A 24,969-nucleotide genomic window follows, 5' to 3' on the forward strand; every position below is an offset into this window, starting at 1 on the left:
TCCCAACTGCCCTGCAGGGGTGTCTCTGTATCTCAGTCTCCCCCCATATAAAACACAGACACTACCAGTATCTCCTTCACGGGCAGAGGTGAGGATTAGAGCCCGTATTCCAGGGTCTGGCACAGAGTTCAGTGCTCAGTGAAGTGCTACCTGTGAATATTGCTGTTACCACACTCAAGGTGCTTCCTGTGCCTGCTGCCTCTCTCCAACCACAGCCCTGAGAGGCAGGGATGCAGCAGGTGTCGCCTCCTTCCCAAGAGGGGACAAGAGCAGAGGAATCAGGCAGACTTTGGAATCCTCAGCCTGGGAAGCTGACCTGGCAGGGGGACGAGACTTCAGCTAAGTTCTGCATGCACCTGAGGTCAGTACCCTCTGCTGCCCACGATGACAAGGAATTTCACTGAGCACTGAACTCTGTGCCAGGCACCGGGCTACGGGCTTTAATCCTCACCACTGCCTGTGGAAGAGGTGCTGGTAGTGTCTGTGTTTTATATGCAGGGAGACTGAGGTGCAGAGAGAAGAAGCATGCCTGCAGGGCAGCTGGGGTTTGGTCTGACGTCAGGGTTCCTGCCCACCGGTAGGAGAGGACACTCTCATTCATGGGTTGGTAATAAAATCCCATGCACAGGGAGTATTTGGTGCCATCTCTTGTACACCAGAGCACACCCCTTCTGGCTTTCTCTAAGCCTGGGAATACTGGGGAGCCACCTAGAGAGAGTCCTCAGCCCAAGGCTTCCAGGATGGACTCATAAAATACCTCAGCATGCAGGAACCCAGGACAGAGACTGTTCATCTTCAGCTTTGTAACCTGGCACCTAGTGCGTGCCTGGCCCAGGGTTCAAAAGGCAACCAACCGTTCAATGACCGTGATCACTAAGCACCCACAATGTAAGATGCTGTGTAAAAGGTGGCGGCCGTGGTGGGACAGGAACAAAGATGAAGGAGGTGCAGTCCCTTTAGGATATGGAATCCAACCTCCTACCACCTGCATCCACCACCTGCCCTTGCCTATGACCCATCTGTGAACTGAGGGGTGAGATGTACCATGTACTTGTACAGGCAAGGGTTCATAGCAACCTTGGTTCATAGAATCACAGCGCTTTTGCATCTTGAACACACGTGTGTGTTTGCTTGAGTCATCTGCATCCTGGCTCCACTGCAGGTACTGAGGATAGACCCTGTCCCTCCACGTTCCCTCCTGACAACCAAGGGTGCTTCTACCTGCAAAAAGTGACAAGAAGAGTGGAGCAAACATGGCAGTTTCCTTATTCGAATAGCCCAGACCAAAGACTGCTCCAAAGGCCATTTTAGAAGGATTTCATTACCTTCAAACCCTCTGTTTTGCTTTGCATTTTCAGGTAGAACCCAGCCAAACAGATTCCGAGGCCAAGGTCAGCCTAGAGACAACAGACTGTTTACTTCTTCATGTGCAGTGAGGGCAAGGTCCCAACTGCAGTGGGGCCAGCCCAGGCAGTGACTAAATAGAGATACCATCAGCTTGTCTTAGTATCCTTTGTGTCTGAGGAACTACCAGCAGGCAATAGAGCCCTTCCAGTGGTCCCCACAGCCTTCCAAATAGAGCCCAACCTTGATGCAGCATGGAAACTTTCCATGTGTTGTCCCCACCCACAGCTCTGACTTCCTGGGCTACGATGTGCCCTCTGTGCCCCATACCCGACCTGGGCTGTCAGCCCATACCCAGCCACAGCAGGGGCTCCCTCTCCTGTGTCCTCTCCTAAGCCTACTCCCATCTGGTGCCTACTCCTCATTTTCAGCTTTGCAGACCCAGTTGAGAGCAGGATGAAGCCATCAGCCTAGATCACCTGGCCAACATTCTCTAAGGCAGCATGGAATGGTGAACCCAGGCCAGCAGCAGCAGCAGCTCTGGGAATGCTTTAGAAATGCAAATTCTCAGGCCTTACCCTAGACCTCATGAAAAGAAAACAAATCCCAACTTAGGCAAAAGCTGGAGATCCACAGCCCCAGAGCAAAGGCGCCTCTGAGAAGTCCCTGAGCCCATCCTTCCCCACGAGGCTGGGCTGGCACAGCACTGGTGACTGTCCCTGCATGTGCACTCTGTGGGCACAGGCACCTCCCTCACCTCTGGCCTTCGGGGCCCTACAAAGCACCTGGAAATCTGGTCCAACTGAACCAGTGAACAAACCAATCTCCGGCAATGACAAAACACCAGCCCGTCCAATAGGCAAAAAGCAAATGTTCTCAAGCCGTAATACCGCATTTGTAACTAAACATGTTTCACTTGAATTTTTTAGTGTGAAAGAGCTGTATCTGCATTCGCTTTTGCCTTATTTCTACGGAAAGGTTTCCTGGGACAGTGTCAAGCTCCTTTGCTGGAGTGAACATTCTTGGAGAGGCGGCATTCCCTCTCCAAGCTGTTAGATGAAGCCAGCTAACTCTCCAATAGGAATTCCAACTGCTGGCTGCTCCCCGGCACCTGAAACTTCCAGGTTCCCGGCTTTTCCAAGTCTAAGGGTTAGCCCAGGGATACTGTCATTGTCATCATTTAGTTGTCCCTGTGGCAAATGATTATGTATCAGAAAGAGCAGAGGGGGGCTGCCCCTGAGATGGCCCACATCAAGGCACCAGCCAGCATTCTAAGCACCGGAGGCTGACCTGTGGCACTCTCCCCAAACCCCTACTTGGTAAGAGAAAAGCTCCACTGAGCCCTTCTGGACACAAAGGTTTTTGCACAGCAGCTCAGAGTTCTGCCTGATCAAGCTGAATATGACGGTGAAATCTTTCGGCATGCTAGACAAGAGAGGAACCATCTACAAAGGAGCTATCAGGAGGGCATCTCTCAGAGCAAGAAACCAAGCTGGGCTCAGTGCTCCAGCCTGCCAAGCAGCCCCGAAGCGACTGCACAGCTGATGCTAGATGCTGCAAGGTTCTCTAATTACTCAACCCGTTTCCACCTGGAGGGGCTCTAGTGCTTGGCTGGGGCAGACATCTCACAGCCTCGGCGTCCTGACCCACTGTGGCTAACGGAGCTGGGCACAAGGCAGGCACACACCCCAGACTGTGCTGGTTCAGGGAGACCACAGGAGTGCTGGTGCACACACAAGTCTTCCAGCCCAAGAGTACTCTGGTCCATCTAGCACAGCAGTTCTCAAAGAGAGGTCCAGGGATCCCGGCAGTCTCAGGGAACCTTGTAAGGGGTCAGTGAGACCAAAACTGTTTTCCTAGCATACTCAGACCTTAGTGACCTTTTTCTCTCTCTCCCAGCCGCCTTCCAGCCAGATGCTAAATTTGTAAAAATGTAAAAACAATGCCACACTTTTCCCTAATTTTTTTTTTTTGGAGAATATAATGATTGTTAATAAAAGCATGTTCTGTTATTTATGGTAACATGTAATGAGCTGCTTGATGTTATTTTTAAATGAAGTAATAAATATGTAAACTGCTTTTCACCTTCAATCCACTGTGGTAAGTACCTATAGATTTAGCGCACATAAACAAAAGCCCGTTGAGATCCTCAGTAATTTTCTAAGGGTGTAAAGGATTCCAGAAACCAAAAAGTTTGAAAACTGCTGTTTTAATGATAAATGAACTATGTTTGCCAAGGAGCACTTAAGCCCTATTTTGACAAGACCCAAAGGTCCCTTATTTTAAAATTTTTGTTTTAAAATAAATAAGAAGTACAAGTAAAGTAACCCCCAGTATCCAATTCCACTCTCCCTGGGTGTCTCTGGGAGTTCTGTGGGTGGTTGACAAGACAGGCGCGTCGTGTACAGAAATGGGCAGTGCAGCATTCGGCAACATGAGCTCCGCAGCCCCACAGACCCTCTGGGTTCCTTGACTGTGGAGCGGGGCAGCAGAGAGGGGCTGCACCTGCAGCATAATTAATTGCCTTTGGTTCCAGCAGCACCACTTGGGTGATGTGGAAGTTGTTCAAGATCTCACCTCCTCATCCAGCGACAGGGAGGATAACAGCTCCCACTTCCAAGGTTGCTGCAAAGAGCTCAGCCCAGGGCCTGGCACAAAGTAAATGTCAAGTATGTGTTGCTCGTCTCGTCATCACCCTCACCACCGTCACCGCCATCCACTCGTTCCTATAACCATGTCCCCAGCTCTGCACATTCTGAGCTCCTGAGTCCTATATGACAAGCCACTCTGCCCCCAGTTGTGGCTTTGCTTCCTAAGGGGAAGATGGGGTGATTCACAACATGGAAACATCCAGAGGGAGGGGGCTTCAGATTCAGTCTCACTGAGTCAGTGGCTGCCCTTTGCTGGATCCCTCACATCACTGACTCAGACACAAGCACCTCTGAGAGCCCCTGATTCACAGTTACTCCAGGTCACAGAAGAAGCACGTGGCCAAGAGGCTGCCAGAGGGCTCCCACTGCCTATTCAGTCCAGACAATAGTGAATCTCCCCACTCTGTGCCCAGTAGTCTCAGGGCCAGCTCTGCTCACATCTTACTGTGTATCTTTGTGTGCCAATAATTGTATATTCTGGACAGAAATGTTCTTGAGATGACACATGCTCCAAACACCTCTAGACTCTGTCTGCCTCCGCCTCCACCCCCCCGTTTTCCCTAATGGTACAAAGGCTGAAAGAGGGTGATTATCAAGCTTAGCCATGTGGCATTTCCACATGACGTTTAGTGCTGTGGGTGCAGAGAAGTGTAGAGTAATGGGAATCTGCCCGCTCATAAATCCTACTTTAATTATTATTATTATTATTATTATTTTTAGGGACAGGGTCTTGCCATGTAGTCCAGGCTGGACTTGAACTCCTGGACACACATGATCCTCCCACCTCAGCCTCCTGAGCAGCTGAGACTACAGGCACATACAACACACCAGCTCACAAGTTCTACTTCAAAGATCTCTGTCTGTTCTGGGGGATATCACATTTAGAATCTTAAGCTTTGTCCTCCCTGATAAAAACTTGTGGGGAAAAGTGAAAGAGAAAGGACGACATATTTATTGAGAGTTTTCTGGGTTAGATGGCAGGCACATGCTGATGTACTTGCACAAAAATATCTCATTTAGTCCTCACCGCAGCCCTATGAAGATGGAGTCATTATCTCCATTTATGGATGGGAAACTGAGGCCTCCGGCAGCTGGTGTCACAGAACTAACAAAATCGCAACGCAAGCCCAGGTCCGCCTAACTCACAAACGCTTACGCTGACAACTACTGGGGAAGGGAAAAAAATCCCAAGACTCCAGCATGGTATGGTACTTTTCACATTGATGGTTCTTTTAAATTCTTGTGTTTCTTGGATGCAAAATTTTCTGCATAATTAATTGCCTTTGGAAATGACGAGCAATTTCCCATTCACTGAGTTGGAAATGCCCTGTAGAAATGTAAATGGCAATGTGACTGCAGGATCCTCACTTGTGGTAATGCCTGGGATGGGTGTGGGGGAGTCTGGAGTCTCCCTGGGTGGAGCAGGATTCTAAGCCTGGCTGTGACACCCAGGCCCACACTGGCCTGGCAGGTGGGGAGGCCAGGGGAAGAGGTGACTGCCAGAGGACCCTCCTAGCAGCATGGAAGAGGGTGCTGGCAGGTTCCCAGGGTCAGGCTCCCGGGGTGAGATGAGCCCATGCACGGGAGGGGGTGCTCTGGTGTCGCACTGCCCAGCCCAGCCCAGCCCTACCCTCCACGGAGCCCTCCTTAAGTCACTGAATGTTAATTAAACACAGGACATGCTCCTCTCCTTAAATACAGTCAGCCTGTAACTAAGGGGGCAGATTTCCCCATGCAAAGATGAGACTGCTCTGGGTCACAGGCTACTGACGTCTTCCTTCTCCCCATTCTTTTGCACCCCAATTTGTTGCTCCGTGGATGAAACACCTTTGAAAACAGAGCTATAGGAAATGGAAACACCCCCTTCCCTGGGAATTAGAAAAAAAAAACGATCATGAAATCTGGCTGGGCTAGGTTGGGCCTGGGCTTGAGGGGCCTGCAGCTGGTGCAGTATGCCTGTGAACTTCATGAGTGCTAGCAGGAGGCGGCCGGTGGGCAGAGCAGAAGGGTCCTCTTTGAAGAGAGACAAGCTGCACAGAGCAGTAGAGGGGACCAGCGGAGGTCTCCCTCAGCCACCTGCAGTTGAACAAGGTGGTCTGAAGTCCACAGACCCATAGACCCCCTTTGAGTTCCCCCGCCCACCTCCTCTTCTTCAGGTCTGGTAAAGATCCAGAGGTCTTGTGTCCACCACCCCTTTCACCAGCACTGTACTCTCTCTCTCTTTTTTCTTTTTTGAGATCAAGTTTCGCGCTTGTTGCCCAGGCTGGAGGGCAATGGTACAATCTCGGCTCACTGCAACCTCTGCCTCCCAGGTTCAAGCTAATCTCCTACCTCAGCCTCTGGAGTAGTTGAGATTACAGGCGCAGCACCGTACTCTCAAGATGCAATCCATAAAATGGAGGGTTTCCTGATGATTCACGTAATGGCCACAAGCCAGGGAGAAGGCAGGAAGCTGAAACACCTGGATGACCCCAAACTGGTGACACCATGGATTATTTAGAGCTGGTTGTTGCTCTAAATAAATTTGTGACAGCAAAGAATTCATTTGCTCTGAGACACAGCCAGGTGCCAGACGTCCACTGCCTTCAGGTAGGTTAGGGTTGAGGACACTGATGGTCAGTGACAGTTCAGCAGGGAGTTAAGGAATCCAAACCAGGTGAGTGTGCATGCCTGGGAAGGGGTGCACCACCCACACATGCAGGACCCTCACTGTCCAGCGGATTGTGCCCAATAAATGTGCCTGGACCAAATAATTGAGCTAACAATATTAATAGTAAAGCCAGAGTGGTCTGGAGGGGTATTTTTTTCCTATTTGTAGAAACGACTCTTTTGAAATCAGTAAGCTGTCACAGAGAAACCACTCTATAATAAGCAATGAGTGTTCAAAAGGAAATTAGATAAAGAACCTAATGAGCTTGTATTACCTAAGCAGCTTTTATTTTTTAAATGACGCTAAGAGGCTCTTATGGACATGATGTTCTACCTCTCTTTAAAAACTGCCTTTAACACGGATGCTGTCTTAGTTACTGAGCCATAAAGAGTGTCTGCATTCAGAGGCTGGCCAGAATTATCATTCTGGCTGTCTGGAACTAAAGGTAGTAAAGGCCGAACAGTGTAAGAACATTGTATTCCCATCATGAAAGATAGTCATCTGGAAATAGTGACAGACACCAGGTTTCGGAGTTAGGAAGACTGCGCCGATTCCTACGTCGTCTGTGTGGGAGCGGGGTGACCCTTGGGCTGGCCACTCCACTGATCACCCCCGTGCAGGCTGGCTGGGTTGATGAGAGATCACATTTGTGAGGTGTGTACCTCAGTGCTGATCAGCAGCAGCACCTAGTGAATGCATTGTTGTTGTTGTTGTTTTGTTTTTTTTACTTCCTGTGCCTTCCTCAAACCCACAGCTCTGGGCCTTTGCCTTGTGACTCTCTTCCATGCCAGTCATTGGCTAGTCCAGCTCAGATGGCGGCTTTCTCCAAGAAGCCTTGCTAACAGCCACACTCAGCTGGCTGTTCTCAGCACTTTGTCCCTTCCTGCCAGAGACTGTCACACCATGCTGTCGTGACTGTGTGTGCTTGCCTTCCTCTCTGCACTGTAGCTGAGATATCAGGTTGTTATTCCTAGCACAGTAAGTGCCGGCCAGATGGATGGATGGGTGGAGCGAGGGAGGGAGAGATGGATGGGTGGGTGGGTGGATGGATAGATAAATGGATGAGTGGATAGATGAATGGGTGGATAGATGGTGGGATGGGGGGATGGAAGTAGGTATAGATTGATGGAGAGAGGAATGAAGGTATGGACAGATGGATGATGGATGGACAGATGGATGAATGGAAAACTGAATGGATAAATGGAAGGAGAGAGAAATGGGTGGAGAAACAGATGGAAGGATATACTTCCTATGTACTGAATTGTTTCCGTGAGTTCTCCTGTGCTCTCTGAGTGATCAACACCAATGACCATCTCCCTTTTCTTCTTTTTCTTTTTTTTTTTTTTTTTTTTTTTTTGAGACGGAGTCTCGCTCTGTCACCCAGGCTGGAGTGCAGTGGCCGGATCTCAGCTCACTGCAAGCTCCGCCTCCCGGGTTTACGCCATTCTCCGGCCTCAGCCTCCCGAGTAGCTGGAACTACAGGCGCCCGCCACCTCGCCCGGCTAGTTTTTTGTATTTCTTAATAGAGACGGGGTTTCACCGTGTTAGCCAGGATGGTCTCGATCTCCTGACCTCGTGATCCGCCCGTCTCGGCCTCCCAAAGTGCTGGGATTACAGGTCCCTTTTCTTCTTAAGACTCTGTTCCCCTTTGGCTTTTCAAGGTCCTTTGCTGGGTTCTCCAACTCTCCAACTTCTAAGTCCCCTTCAGACACCCCCACCATACACCTGGTGCTCCCAAGGTTCAGACTTTGGCCGATTTCTCATTTCACCCACTTTCTCTAGAGAACAAATCTTACCAAGCATCTTTTACGACAACCACTATGCGGACGATTGTAACCCGACCCCTATATCCCAGCCCCTTCTCTGAGATCTAGTCATGTTTTAAATGTATTCATTCAGTAAAGATTTAGTCAGTACCTCCACAGTGTCCAGCGGGTCTCCCAAATTCCTGTCCTGTTCATGTGGGCCTCTGTGCTCATCACTTCTCATGGGGTCAACTGCAGGAGCTTCCTAACTTGATCCCAGCCACTATATCTACCACTCCAACCCTCCCTCCATGTTGCTCCCACCTGGGAGTTTTCTGATGCTCTCCTAAACCTTTGATAGATAAAATCCAGCACCCCTCTGACACAGGAGGCCCCAATAGCTCGCCTTTCTATGGCACTGAGTTTTCTCCCTCTGCCGCCATGACAGTCCCCAAGGCCCCTTCTTCCCACCTCAACCACTGTATCCCCTTCCCCACTCCTTGGCCATCAAGGCCTGATCTGAAGATGGCTCCTGAGGCCCTCTGCTGTGACACCCCTTCTCCAAAGAAATACAGGCCCTCTGTTTGGGCCTCCTGGGTGGATTCCATTCCATTCCTTTTCCATCCGCATTCACACGCAAAGATGATAAAAGATGGTCTGGTGCCAAGAGTCCATCTGTCCACACAGATCCAATGATCAACACAATATGCAAATGCAAAGACAAGGAGTCCCTGCTTCTTTCTCTCTCTGAGCCAAGAGTGAAAAAGTGATTGGGAGGACTTGGGCAGGTGAAGGAAGACATAGCAAGGAAAATGAGGCAGAGACCCTGAGCTTGGGCAGATGCAGGGAGGGGACCGGCTGGAGAGAGGGAGAACAGGGAGTAAAACTAGACAGGGACAGGCTCCAGCAGGGGCAGACAAATGGCTTCACACCCACCTCTGCCAACAGAGAGATAAGGAATGAGATAGAAGGCGAGATGGGGCAGGTCATAGCTGGCTCCTGTCTGGTCCAGGGCTCAGGTTACCTCTGAGAGCCCAAGCTGATAGAGCTCTGCCACTGCTGAGTGGAGCTGAAGGGCCACACATCAGGAGGTGGTGCAGGCAGAAGGGGCAGGCTGGAAGAGCCAGCAGGAAGGTGCCCCTCCCCACAGGATGGAGTCAAAGAGCACGAGGGCGGGCAGTAGCAGATGTCAGAGAACCTGCTTGCTCTTCTCTCAGGGTCTTGATGAATCTGCTGCAGGCACATAGGAGTCCAGCAGCCCCCAGAGCAGACAGGGTGGCGGGTGGCTTGTGTAGGTGGGGCATATTAAAAACGCGCCATTCGGCACTCCAAACGCATTGCTAGAGACACCCGTGTAATCATTTGAAATGAAAACTGCTCAAATGAACTGGAAAATGTTTTACTTGTATTTTCTCATATTCCCGAACCTTTCTTTCCACGGTTCAAAAGTTTGCATTGTCTAATTGCTGATTTCCATTTGTGAATGAATCAGCGTAAAATAAAATTAAGTGCCAAATTAATCTACCCATCTAGTTTTAGGCATTAATTATCCTGAGCCATTTTCTCCTGCGCTTGCTGCATGTCAAGGCAAGCCTGGATACAGTGATGTGGGATCCAGTATTTGACTCAGGAATTTAAGCCCAAACAGTAGAGGATGTCCTTGATCTCTAAGATCCACAGTTTATTGTGAAACGGGGTTCTCATTCCAGGCAAATGAAACACATTTCTCACCTTTTAAAGGTGCACTAACACTGTCAGACCAAATAAATTATGGGAGCAGAAATTCGCTGCATGGTTTTATGACATATTTCCCCAGTTGCCCTGATCAACCAACTAACAACATTACATTTCCTCTAAGTGTCACGGGGTCAACCCCAGTGTGGCAAATGCAGTGCTGGTGAGGGCAGAACTTTGGAAATTGCATGTGCTGTTCTCCTGGAGTTATGCCAAGGAAGGCCTTCTTGGTTCTGCTAAAAATCCCCCAGGCATCCAGGATACAATTACAGGGTCCTCGATCCCTGGGGAATGGGAAAACCATATATGGTGATTTCGTCAAAGCCACCACTCTTGGAGATTATGGGGACAGAGAGTTGGACACCAGGAAGAACAAGTGTATCATATCTCTAGCAGGGTCAAGAGAACTTTGGGGACCGAGGACATAGAGCCCCTGACCCATTTCCTTTTGAGGTTCAGCATTATCAGAATCTTTCTAAAAGGAGGGAGATACCCTTAACCCAGCACAGTTGGCAATAGGAATGCAAATGTAACATTCAATTTCCAGCTACTCAGAAGGCTGAGGCAGTAGGATCACTCCAGGCCAGGAGCCTAAGAGCAGCCTGGGCAACATAGCAAGACCCTGTCTCTAAAAATAAATAATTAATTAATTAAAATAAATTTGCCAGGCATGGTAGCATGCACCTGTAGTCCCAGCTACATGGGAGGCTGAGATAAGGGGATCACTAGAGCCCAGGAGTTAGAGGCTACAGAAAGCCTTGACTGCAATACTGTACTCCAGCCTGGGTAACGGAATGAGACTCTGTCTCTAAAAAATAATAATTAAACAAAAGAAAAAAGAGAAGCATTCAATTCTACCTAGTAACACACTGCCAGAAAACGTAGAGCCTGGGCTACTGGTGTTCAAGGTAGAGGGCTGGCTCTGATTGGAACCCCTTAGAACGTAGCTCCCCAGAGCAAAATGTCATGCTTCGGAAACAATGGCTGCATACGTGAGTATAAACTAGGTGTTGTCACTCAGGTGAAGCAGCTCTGCCGCACATGCTGAATGCCCCAGAAGGACGAGGCCACTAAACCACCAAGCATACCCTGAGTTTTTTCTCAACAGCGACACCATGTGGCAGCAGCTAAAGGCACAGGCAAGCGGGCTGCTTAGCAGACTTGGGTTCCCTCTTTGCTTGACACTGGAAGCAGAAGGGATTTTGGAGTCTACCTCTGTGGTTCTTCGATGAAAACATGAGGGAACTTGCCCAGGGGGAAGGCGCTGGACTGCCTGGTAATGAAGAATAGCTGAGGTACTTGAGCGATTAATTACAATAAAGAGATAGGAACTTATTTGTGGCACCCGAGCCAGTGCTTAGACAGGAGGGAAGATATAAGTTTAAATTATACAGATTTGCATCAGGAACAAAAGGTTAGCTTCCATTCGGACAAACCAGTCCTGATATCTTTCCAGGCACTAAGAAAAGCAACCAGAGGAAACCTGGCAGGGGAGACATTGCTTGGGGGGAAGACTGTGAGGCTTTGAAATTCCATCTCACCCTTCTAATAATACCTCTGCATTTGCTTTTCTGTAGACAAGCTTGGAGGCCCAAACAGTCAGGCTCTGACTCTCCCCAGCTACCTCAAGGGGAAAGGAATCTGTCAGCTTCCCTAAAAGGGAAAAGGAAAAAGGAAAACAAAGTCAAACAGAAAAGCTAATGTTGCTTCTCATCTGTTTGAAGGCATAAGGCGGAAGAGAGACAGGTTCTGTGCAGAGGCACTGTTGGACCCTGGGGAAGGAAACCTGTAGGCCCTCAGTTGGAAAATATTAAATTCAGGGAGCTTTTAATGAGCTTGAACAGCTCTTTGATGGTTGCTGATGTTAAGATGTAAATGGAGCATTTGAAAGTGTGAGCTTTCCAAGAATATGGTTTTTAGGAAGCAAGTTTCCCTCTTGCCATCCCTTCCCTTTGGGGCTATTCAAATGAGACCTCAAGTCATCACATCAGTGGTGGGGTTAGGGTTATAGCAACTATAATGTGAGACCCAAAGAACCCCCAGCTCCCGCTAGTACCAGCTGCTACTCTGGGTAGAACAGCAATGGCCTCACACAGATGGATTGAGAAGGGATGGGATAAAAGGAATAAAATTAAAGGCAAGAGTAATAAAATGTGATGGAAGCAAACACTGCTAGCCAACCTAGCAGCTCAAATTACATTTAGCACCTCCGACAGGGAGGGGGTAATCATGAGTAATAAATCCAGGCTCTGGAAAGAAATTATGGGCTAAATCACTTGACAATGGGTAACACGAGGGAAGTCATGGATTCAGCTTCCCAGGAAAGGCTCAAGACAGTGTATAAAACCCATCAATCACACTGAGACAAATTTCACTGGGTAGGGCCCCAGGACAGTCTAGATCTGGATTCCTAAACAGCCTCTGAGTTTCTCCCAGAGCCAGAAATGTGGCAGCAGCACAAACACGCCTCTAGTCCCACCATCCAGCCTAGGGATCCTTCACCCCAGTGCATGGTGGCTGCTGTCCACTCCAGGAAGATCAGGCAAAGTCAATACACAGACAAGGGCCGTCTGCTTCCTGCTGTACATTTCTGTGCTGTCAGCTGAGTCCACTCCCTGCTATTACGGATGTCACAAACAGTTCCTGGAACTTGTTCCTTCCTCAGTCTGAGGCCCCAGACAGCACCTAAACCATCCTGTTATCTGCAGGTTCCTCCCATCGCCTCCTCTAGAGCCCTCTAAGTTCTCAACTCCCAGCTATTCTCACTACAGCTTAGCAGGAAAGCAATTTGATCTAATGAATTCTCACCAACCCTCAAATGATTATCTCTTTTTAGAAGAACAAGCCAGAGAATGCAAATTATCTGCTCAATATGGGCTTTCTCAATATGTGAGGGGAGGTCCCAGACCTTCTCTGGCCATCTTGTGTAAGATAAACCTGGGAGAAGAGGAAGGAAAAGCTCCATCACCACCACCTCTCCCACCTCCCAGCCATCATTCCATAGATGGAATACTCATCCACAGCTCCATTTCTGCCCTATACAGCTTCCCATCTTGAGGCAGGACCGAAAGCCCAGGTCTCCTGGCTTGGAACCATCAGTGGACAAGATCCCATCTTATTATAGAGACACAGAGGAGCTGTCTAGCATTAAGCCAAGTAAGACCCTAGAAATCCAGTCCTGCTCCCAGAAGGGGGATCCCTTTTGCTCAGAGACTAAAGGGGCCCCAGGAATGGGGGTTTCACATCCAGAGATCTTCAGGATCTCTGCTCCATCCCATCCCTGGACCCCGAGCAAAGCTCCCTGCAGCTTCTTGGCTGCATTCATTTTATTCATCTTCAGCAGAAGGTGCTTCAACACCCTAACTGATTGGCTTCCCCAGGTTCCTGGCTTGCTGAGGCTCTGCCTCTTTCTCAGGACCCTTCTAGCACACCTATCCCTGCTTCTAGCCCACAGCTAGAGTGCCTTAATGAACCAGGGGCTTGGAAGTGAGGAAGCGTCCTTGTATTGTGTTGCTGGAACACCTGTTTCTTCCCAAGATGCAAACTCAGTTCATAAGATGCTTGGTCATCCGAGTCCTTCCTCATAGAGCAGGTCTCTTGCTTCCAACTTGTTTTAGAAAGGAGGAGAAACATTACTCCCAGAAAGTCTTCAGCATGAGAGGGTTATACAGATAACGAGGACTTACAATTTTCTTTGGTCATTATTACAGCTGGTTTAAGGAAAGAGTGGGTTCCCATTCTACCGGAATAAAACTTAAGTTGAACAGAAACTCAGAATCTTCAACATCGCAGACTTTTTTTTTTTTTTTTTTCCTGCTCTTGGCTTTTTAGAAATGGGGAACCAATAAAAAACAAGTACATGGTCATACTCCCATCTGCTTGTCCACTGGCTTAGCATATATTGAGGGCTTCTACCTGGGGACAAAGTACAGTTGTTTTTCAATATGATACCCCAAATCTACTTGCTTCAATCAGCAACTGAATTCAACACTAAGTTCTGGGAGGACACACACGAAATGGTTAACAGTGACTGCCTGAAGCTTGGGGGTGAATGGGAGCAGAGTAAAGGGTAACTTTCTCTTTTCACTCTACCTACATCTATACTGCTGTGTTTGTGGTTTGTGTTTGTTGATTTGTTTGTTTTGAGACAAGGTCCTACTCTTTCACCCAGGCTGTAGGGCAGTGGCATGATCTCTGCTCACTGCATCCTTCACTTCCCAGGTTCAAAAAATTCTCCTACCTCAGCCTCCTGAGTAGCTGGGACCAAAGGCATGTACTACCACGCCTGGCTAGCTTTTGTGTTTTTGGTAGAGGCAGGGTTTCACCATGTGGGCCAGGCTGATCTCGAACTCCTGACCTCGAGCAATCTGACTGCCTCAGCCTCCCAAACCGTTGGGATTACAGGTGTAAGCCACTGTGCCAGGCCTGTGGTTTTTCTTTTTTTTCTTTTGAGACAGATTTTCGCTCTTGTCCCCCAGGCAGGAGTACAATGGTGCCATCTTGCCTCACTGCAACCTCCACCTCCCAGGCTCAAGTGATTCTCCTGTCTCAGCCTCCCAAGTAGCTGGGATTACAGGCGCCTGCCACCACACCTGGCTAATTTTTTGTATTTTTACTAGGGACAGGGTTTCGCCATGTTGGCCAGGCTGGTCTCAAACTCCTGACCTCAGGTGATCCACCCATCTCAGCCTCCCAAAATGCTGAGATTTCAGGCGTGAGCCACCACGCCCAGCCAGTTTTTTGTTTCTTAAACACAGAAAGTGTATTCATGGACTCCTTCAGATATCAAAGTAAATTCAGAAATGGCCAAAAAGCAAAAGGAAGTGAATATTTTTAACAACATGGTCCAGGCTCATCAAGTTTCTGATGGAGGCTGAGATCTGGGAGATTAGCTAAGTGGGAGGGTGACCTCTTCATAGCCACAGAATAGTCCAGAACAGACCCAGGCATTCAAAGTTCACCCCAAGGCTGGACTCTGCTCAATCCCTCTCACTGGTCTCTTCCAGGTTTCTGCCCCTGAAGCTCAAGAGCCTCCAAAGCTCCAGTCAGCTCCTCTTTACTTAATCCCTGGCAGCCCTCAGGACTTGAGGAGCAGGTGTGTGCCTTGAGGTCACTGCCCCCCAGGTGACCCTCTCACCTGAGAGGTATCCAGGAAAGGCAGTGGTATTTTACCTCATTCTAGCATCCCTCAAAGCATTCCCGGATTAAAGATGGGAACTTTCGCCAGCACAGAGGCCTGAGCAGCTTCTGAAGAACTCCGTGGCAGACACAGAGGTCAGATTTTTGCCAGTTCGTTCAAATGAACTGGGTTCCCCTCCCTCCTCTACCTTGGTAGAAGCACAGAAAAGGGAGTTTAGCAGCCGAAGCAGCCACCAAGACTTTCCCTGTCACCTCATTAATCACCGGCTGCCAGTGCCCGCTTACCTGCAGATGTAATTCGTCTTGCAGGAGTCCTGCAAATTCAAACAGTTGGGCTTCTCCCTCTCTTCATAGGAGCACACAGGCACGATGGTCTGTCGCCTCCGCTCTGTGCAGGCGATGTCCCGGCAGGAGCAGAAGAGCATTCCATAGCTGTGCTTGGCCGGGACCTTGTCAAAGAACTGCCGGAGGGCCTTGTGGCACTTGCGGCGGTTGCAGACATCGTTGGACACGCTGGTGGTGCACGGGGTGATGTACGCTGATCTGTACTTCTTGCAAGTGTCGTCGAGGTTGCAGGCCTTGGCTGCATCCAGGCAGTTGTTCCCTTTGGGAATGTGCTCCACTGCAAATGCAGAGAAAGACAGGCATGGTCACAGTGCTTGGCTCTGTGTTCTCACCTACTCTGTTTTAATTGAGATCTTGCCATTTATCTGGCATTGCCAGTGGCTCTAGAACTTAATGAGTTTTGAAGCTAATAACTTAATGACTTCATGACAAGAGAAAGCTAGGAGTACAAATACTAGGAGTCTACAGCAGCACAAAAGCTCCTAACGTTCTCACAGATGTAGAATTAGGAGGTGCTAGGTGAGGCCAAAACAGAGGCACCTGCCTGGCTATGTACATATGAGGCAACAGGAGAATAAGCTTCCAGCCCCTGGTTAGTAAACTGAAATGAGGATAAAAGAAAAAAACAACAAATTATATACTTGTTCATGATATGCTGAATGCAAGTATAATTGCCGTACAATCCTCCAAGAATATAATTATGTAATAAATGCATATAGTACATGCTAATTACTATATGATTACAGAGTAATTACATGGTTATTTGAGCCCAGAAGACAAAATATTATGCCAGATTCTCTAAACAGGAAGAAGCAACCACAACGAAGCTGTATTTAAGTTTTAGTTCGCAGGATGTTGAAAGAAAACCAGAATCAATCACATAAAAATTGGCAAACCTCTCAATTACCACTTAACTTACCATAGACAACACGTGGGCTCTGTGAGTACTAAGGTTCTAGATTAGAAAAATTCAGCTTGTCTTTTGAATAGAATTTCAATGGGCTCCAGGAAACTCACAACCTATGCACTCACACCACCAGAGAAGCCAATGCTGTCTACACCGCCTGCCCTGTGCTATCCACACTGCCTGCCTTCTGCTGTCTGCAGCAAAAGCATAGTGGAGGCAGGGCCCATTCGGTGCTGGGCAGGCAGGCCAAGGCCAAGCCCAAGCCCAATAGCGAGGTTAAAGGATGAACGGACAACAGGAATTCAACCCTGTCCCCATTAGAAGGATGTTTCTTCAGGGAGAGGGAAGTGATGGAAAAACCTTCCAGAAACAATGTATAAGGTAGTCCATGGAGTACTGATGATGAAGTGTAGCAGTGATTCTCTGGAGCGGGCAGGGAGCTGTTGGACCAGCACTGTGCAGCCGTGGGATGAGATACCCAAGCAAGTTCCTCCTCAGGCCTCAGCCCCTCCATGGATTCTATGACTGCCTTTCATTCTGTTTATGTGCCTCCAGTTGATAGGGGCCAGGAAGGCATTTAGGAAATGACAAAAGGCTAAAAAATTGACAAGAGACAAGGAACAGTTGGGTTAGGTGGGACTGAAAGACAGAGCAGTGTATTTGCTGCCTGTCTAAAGGGCACACGGTATATTATTCAGCCTTAGAAAAAGAAGGAAATCCTGCAATGCGTGACAACATGGATAAACCTTGAGGACATTAAGCTAAGCAAAATAAACCAGTCACAGAAGGACAAATACTGCCTGATTCCACGTATAGGCGGAATCTAAAATAGTCAAACTCACAGAAGCAGAGAGTGGAATGATGGTTGCCAGGGGCTGGAGAAGAAAATGAAAAAAAAAAATGGGGAGTTGCTCTTCAAAGGGAATACAGTTTCAGTCATGCAAGATGAATAAGTTCTAGAGACGTGCTCTACAACACTGTGCCGATTATTATCAATATTGTATTGTACACTTAACACTCTGTTAAGAGGGTAGATTGCATGCAAAATGTTCTTGCTACAATTTAAAAAATTGTACATAAATAAACAAAGGGCACACAAAGCAAGTCCAACATTTTAGGAAAACAACTCTCCCTGTTCTACTGAAGATGCGTCTTGCTTTCAGAAAACCCATATGTAAATATCTGAAATCACACCATGATACCCTGGCACCACGAGTCACATTTCATTGTGCTCCGGGTTCATGTGTCTTCCTGTGACATCAGAGTCCAAGAAACTTGCTGTAGAGAGATATAGACCAATGGAACAGAACAGAGCCCTCAGAAATAATACCACACATCTACAGGCATCTGTAAATGGGAAAAGGATTCTCTGTTTAGTAAATGGTGCTGGGAAAACTGGCTAGCCATATGTGGAAAGCTGAAACTGGATCCCTTCCTTACACCTGATACAAAACTTAATTCAAGATGGATTAAAGCCTTAAATGTTAGATCTAAAACCATAAAAATCCTAGAAGAAAACCTAGGCAATACCATTCAGGACATAGGCATGGGCAAGGACTTCATGTCTAAAACACCAAAAGCAATGGCAACAAAAGCCAAAATTGACAAATGGGATCTAATTAAACTAAAGAGCTTCTGCACAGCAAAAGAAACTACCATCAGAGTGAACAGGCAACCTACAGAATGGGAGAAAATTTTTGCAATCTACTCATCTGACAAAGGGCTAATATCCAGAACCTACAAAGAACTCACACAAATTTACAAGAAAGAACCAAACAACCCCATCAAAAAGTGGGCAAAAGATATGAACAAACAGTTCTCAAAAGAAGACATTTATGCAGCCAACAGACACATGAAAAAATGCTCATCATCACTGGCCATCAGAGAAATGCAAATCAAAACCACAATGAGATACCATCTCACACCAGTTAGAATGGCGATCATTAAAAAGTCAGGAAACAACAGGTGCTGGAGAGGATGTGGAGAAATAGGAACACTTTTACACTGTTGGTGGGACTGTAAACTAGTTCAACCATTGTGGAAGACAATGTGGCGGTTCCTTAAGGATCTAGAACTAGAAATACCATTTGACCCAGCCATCCCATTACTGGGTATATACCCAAAGGATTATAAATCATGCTGCTATCAAGACACATGCACATGTATGTTTGTTGTGGGCACTATTCACAATAGCAAAGACTTGGAACCAACCTGAATGTCCATCAATTATAGACTGGATTAAGAAAATGTGGCACATATACACCATGGAATACTATGCAGCCATAAAAAGGGATGAGTTCATGTCCTTTGTAGGCACATGGATGAAGCTGAAAACCATCATTCTCGGCAAACTATCAGAAGGACAAGAAACCAAATACCACATGTTCTCACTCATAGGTGGGAATTGAACAATGAGAACACTTGGACACAGGAAGGGAAACATCACACACCGGGGCCTGTTGTGGGATGGGGAGGAGCGGGGAGGGATAGCATTAGGAGATATACCTAATGTAAATGACGAGTTAATGGGTGCAGCATACCAGCATGGCACATGTATACATATGTAACAAACCTGCACGTTGTGCACATGTACCCTGGAACTTGAAGTATAATAAAAAAAAATAAATAAAATAATAATAATAATAATAATAATAAAAGAAAAAAGAATTTTGCTGTAGAAGGCAATGAGCAAGACAGGAGCCCTTCTTGGGTGTGGAGTACAGGAAGCTGGCAGCTGCACATCCATCCTGGCTTTAACAAGCACACCTGGTACTGTTTCTCCATCTCACTCTTTCTATGTCTGCTCTCTGGCTCCTCTATTTCTACACTCAGGCTTCCCAGGACTCAGGAGTGAAATATTCACCACGTGCCCTGACAGGGCCACCAGGGCCTCTGGGCCTTGGTGACACTTCTAGCCTTCTCCTCTTTTGAGACTTCTAATATTTTGCTATTGAGCCCAAGGGCAGTGATTTATATTATTGAAAGTCAACAGTTCTCTGGATTTCTAAATTATTCATTTTTGATGATAATCTAAAACAAATTAAGATGACCATATTCTGGATCAGACTTTTAAGGCTGGGTACTGGTACACAATTTCACTACCTGCACTTACATTTGTATTGATGTTGAGTGGCACTTTATAATCTCTAGCTAAAAGGGAAAGAACAGAGGCACAGAGCTAGATGAATACTTACAGGAAGTGGCTAGTGAGATAAAAACAAACAGTTCAAATGGAGAAAAATGCCTGAAGAATGGTGTCAATACGTGGCACCCAGTAATACAGGCCTGCCAAACTCAAAAGGACCCATGGAGAAGCCGAGCACTGCATTCAAACTGTAAGCACCAATTTAGTTTCAGCAAAATAATATTATCTCTTACACTAAATTAATGTTATTAGCCTGCATTTCATTGTTTTCAAAGTTCTGTTCGTATTTATGTGTGTCATTTTCATAGTTGTGTAAAAGCCAAGAATAAGAGCTTACAGTTGTATGTTTATAAATGTCAAATAACATCATAATAAAAATAATGAAAGTCAACACGTAACATCTAGGAAATTAATTTTTCTCTGTAAGGAGTCCACCAACTTATACACAGGCTTTAAAAAATTTGGCCTAGTGTGCCAGGTGCGGTGGCTCACGCCTGTAATCCCAGCACTTTGGGAGGCCGAGGCAGGCGGATCACGAGGTCAGGAGATGGAGACCATCCTGGCTAACACGGTGAAACCCCGTCTCTACTAAAAATACAAAAACGTTAGCTGGGTATGGTGGCCGGTGCCTGTAGTCCCAGCTACTCAGAAGGCTGAGGCAGGAGAATGGCGTGAACCCGGGAGGCAGAGCTTGCAGTGAGCTGAGATTGCATCACTGCACTTCAGCCTGGGCGACAGAGTGAGACTCTGTCTCAAAAAAAAAAAAAAAAAAAAAAAAAAAAAATTGACCTAGTGTATACCTTTTTTGTTATAATAATACCTTTTTAAAGTTGTTAAAACTACATATGCCATTAAGGTTTTCCTCTTAATGTTATCAGAAAAGCAATTGTTTTTTAAAAAAAGGCTTTGTACAAAGTTGGAACGGGGTGAATAATTTTATGTCTAAACCAATTGCTCAAAGTTTACTTCATGTAGCAGTGGGTGTGACTTAGCCTCACTTTCTACTGATTCTATTTTCATCTATGTATAACTCTTGCCAGAGCACCATCGCCTTACATTATTTCAGAGCCCATGACAAATTCTAGAATGCACAACCTGGCACATTCAAAGGGGAAAAAACTATTAATTCATTTCTAGCTCACAGGTGAACATGCGACTTCCTTTTTATTTCAGATTCTCATTCACACAAAATATTTTTATAACCCTTGCCAACTTGACATTTGAGGTCAGCATTACCCAAATACCAGAACTGAACAAAGACAAAAGAAGAAAATAATAGACTGATATTGCTTACAAATACAGATGCAACAATATTCCCCAAAATTTAGTAAACTGCATTGAGCAATATGTTAAATGGCTAATGCATCATGACCAACTTGGGTTTATCTCAATAATGCAAGGGTAGTTTAATACTTAAAAATATATGTAATTCACCACACTAACAGAATACAGTAGGAAAACTATAATTATTTCAATAGATAAAGAAAAAGCATTCAATAAATTTCAATACTCATCCATGATAGAAAAAAGTTCAGCAAATTAAGAATTAAAAAGAATCCCTTCAATCTGATACAGAACAGCTACGAAAAACCTATAGCTAAAGACATATTTCATGGTAAAATACTAAGATCAAGAACAAAGGATTCCCCTTCTTACTGCTTATAGTCAATGTTGTTTTGGATGTCCTATACATCTCTAAAGAATCCACAAAACAATTATTAGAAATAATAAATGAATTTAGCAAAGTCATATGATACAAATTTAATATATAAAAAGTAATTGTACTTTGAAAAATACATACTATTTTTATTGATATATAGTGTTTGTACATATTTATAAGGCATATGTGATTTTTCATTAATGCATAAAATGTGTAATGAGCAAGTCAGAGTATTTAGGATTTTTCTGAGTCTACAAGCTTCATTTTTAAAAATTTTATTTGTAATTAGTAAATAATAATTATATATATTATGAAGTAAAATGTGATGCTTTGATATATGTTTAATGTTATGGAATGACTAAATCAAGCTAATTAACATAGCCATCACTTTCATATGTTAGCTGCAAAAAATTAGAAAATGAAATTTTAAAAAATAATTTTATTTACAGCAGGATCAATGAATAAAAAATATAAAAAGCACTTAAAATGAATGTAACAAAAGACATACAAGACCTCTACACTGAAAACTAAAAACACTGCTAACAAAAATTGAAGACCTGATAAATGGAAATATATACCATGTTCATGGATCAAAATACTCAATACTGTTATGATTATTAAGGCTCAATATTATTAAAACTTAATAGCTTATGTAGTTTTAACAACTTTAAAAAGGCAACTAATATTATTATAACAAAGAAGGTATACACTAGGCCAATTTTTTAAGCTTGTAAATAAGCTTATAGATAATTATCTCCAAATTATAATACATTTTGAAATTGTCAAACAGATTCTAAAGCTTATATGGAAATGAAAAGGACACAGAATAACTAAAGCAACTGGAACAAGGAAAACAAGGTTGAAGGATTCACACTAACCCTTCTCAAGTTTTACTATAAAGCTTAAGTTATCAAGACAGTGTGGTACAGTACAGGCATAGATAAATTGAACAATGGAAAAGAAAATAGAACTCATAAATATCCCACACACCTACAGTCATTTGATTTTTTTGAAAGCAACACTGAAGAAATCCAATGGGGGAAGAAAGTATTTTCAACATATAGTACTAGAATAATTGGATAATAATTTTTAAAAAAGAAAAACCCAAATACAAACAAACAAAAAACCTCAATCCCTACTTCACACCATACACAAAAACTAATATAATATGGGTCACAGACTTAAACATAAAAGCTAAAATCATAAAGCTTTTAGAAGAAACATAAGATAATCCTGGAGATAGACAAACATTTCTGAGACAGGACCACAGAAAGCAATAACCATAAAAGATAAAACGTTGATAAGGTAGAGTTCATCAAAATTAAACACTTCTGATCACAAAGGACACTGCTAAGACAATGAATAGACAAACCACAGACTGGGAGAAAATATTCACAAAACATACGTCTGACAAAGGACTGGTATCTAAAATATATTAAAAATGCCCAAACCTCAATATAAGAAAACAACCCAATTAAAAATGGGCCAAATCTTTGAACAGACACTTCACAGAATAAGATAAATGAATGGCCAAGTAGCATCTGAAATGTGTTCAACATCATTAGTCATCAGAGAAATGCAAAATAAAACCACAATGAGATACACTCTACACTCACCACAATGGTTAAAATTTGACATCAAATGTTGTTTAAAAAATGTGATGTCTCTAGAATTCTCATACATTGTTGGTGGGAATGGAAAATGGTTCAACCACTTTGGAAAAACGCTGGGTAGCTTTTTATAAAACTAAACAGACAATTACCCTATGACCCAGAAATTCTACTTTTAGGTTTTCATCCAAGAGAACTGTGAACATATGTCCACAAAAGACTTGGACAAGAATATTATACCAGCATATTGATAATAATAAAAACTGGAGACAGCCCATGTATCCATTAATAGGAAAATGGCTTAACCAACGGTGGTCTATCCACAGTTATCCACCTGGACTACTACTCGGAAATAAGACGAGATGAACTATTGATACACAAAATAGTGTGGATGAATCTCAAAAACACTCTGCTGAGTGAAAAAAAATAAAAGACTACACACAGAAGTACACACAGTATGATTATATATGTAGTTCTAGAATAGGCAAAACTAATTTATGATTTTTTTAAAAATTAAAAGACTGGCTACTTCCAGGGAATGGGGGTGAGGATTGGCTAGGAAGGAATAAGAGGTAACTTTCTGGGGGTGATGGTAATGTTCTCTACCTTGAGAACGGCTTGTGTTGCACAGTTTGGGCCAAAACTCAGAGAATAGTATGCTTAAGGTTTATGCCTATGTAAACATTACCTCAAAAATGGGGGCGGGGGGAGGGAAGGCCAGGAATGATGGCTCATGCTTGTAATCCCAGCACTTTGGGAGGCTCAGGTGGGAGGATTGCTTGAGACCAGAAGATCGAGACCAGCTTGAGCAATATAAGGAGGCACTGTCTCTACAAAAAATTTAAAAATCACCCAGGCATGGTGGCATGTGCCTGTAGTCCTAGATACTCAGGAGGCTGAGGTGGGAGGATTAGTTGAGCCCAGAAGGTCAACACTGCAGTGAGCCATGATCCACACCACTGCACTCCAGCCTGGGTGACAAGAGCGAGACTGTGTCTCAAAAAACAAACACCACCAACAAAATAACAAACCACGAAAAGAAACAGCCTAAACAAATATTGAACACTGGTTAGTGATATGTGTGCTGAAGCATTTAGGGGCAGTATATTGATAAATGAATTTTAAAAATTTAGAAGATGGACATACGGGCGCTCATACAGCAACCATATTTAGATGTGAATATGGAATACAGGTGCTGGGTATATGCATTAACCATATTTTTTCCACTTTTCTGTATGTTCGAAAATGTTCATAATAAAATATTGGAAAAAATAAATTCATGCCTACCTTATTATTACTCTTTTCAAAAAGTTTCACAGGGGCAATTGCGCACGGCACATGGGAAATCACTCTTGGCCCCTCCCCTCCTTTCGCCTGCTAACTTAGTCCCTCACAAATCCACCTCCAGCTCTCTCCGGGGCCCTGATGCTGCGTATCCTACTGCAATGAAGTTCAAAATAAACACTGCTGAAATCACAGGATATATAAATTAGGGTTGAGTTTTCACCTGGTAAGAAGATTGATCCTCTATATCTATTAAATGGATCCCCCAGTGCACGAAAATACTACCTCAATGACTTGAGGGCACCGGGAGGAGAGGGGAGAATGATTCGATTTACACCCTTGGAGTCAAAGCCAGCCTTCCATCAGCTCGCACACCGCACAGAGGATCAGGAGCCCGCCTGTGTTTTACGGTCTGGGCACAAGCGCCTTCTCGCCTGCGTGGGAAGGCTTCTGAACAGCTTTACCATAACTCTAACTGCCATCCTCTCCACAGCTCATTTTAGAGCTCAGCATTAAAATGTTGCTTTCCCCCCTCCCCTCCCCCTCTAATCTCTCCCTCCATCTGCTGTTATTCATTCTTTAACTTGGTAGAACGTCTGGGATGCTGTCTGAATGGGAAGTATTCTCAGAATGAACGCTGTTTACTAGAAATCCTTTTTTCTTGGGGGAGTGCATATGCGAGTGGGTTGTGCTCAGCTAATGTGCTCCTCTCCAGCCTCGGCTCTGTATTACGGAGAATGCCATTTAACCAGATT

The 24,969-nt window shown here is 45.2% G+C and overlaps 1 protein-coding gene across 4 annotated transcripts in view; it reads right to left on the reverse strand.

Moving 5' to 3' along the window:
- The window catches only part of GFRA1 (GDNF family receptor alpha 1), a 221,075-nt gene that overhangs the window by 52,163 nt on the left and 143,943 nt on the right, over window positions 1–24,969 (reverse strand). For all 4 annotated transcript variants that reach the window (XM_025397767.1, XM_025397766.1, XM_025397768.1 and 1 more), the window contains one exon: window positions 15,549–15,885. In XM_025397767.1, coding sequence (XP_025253552.1) covers window positions 15,549–15,885 — 337 coding nt within the window. The remainder of the gene's footprint in view (window positions 1–15,548; window positions 15,886–24,969) is intronic.

The sequence above is a fragment of the Theropithecus gelada genome, chromosome 9 (genome assembly GCF_003255815.1).
Source record: "Theropithecus gelada isolate Dixy chromosome 9, Tgel_1.0, whole genome shotgun sequence".
In the NCBI taxonomy this organism is placed as follows: domain Eukaryota; kingdom Metazoa; phylum Chordata; class Mammalia; order Primates; family Cercopithecidae; genus Theropithecus; species Theropithecus gelada.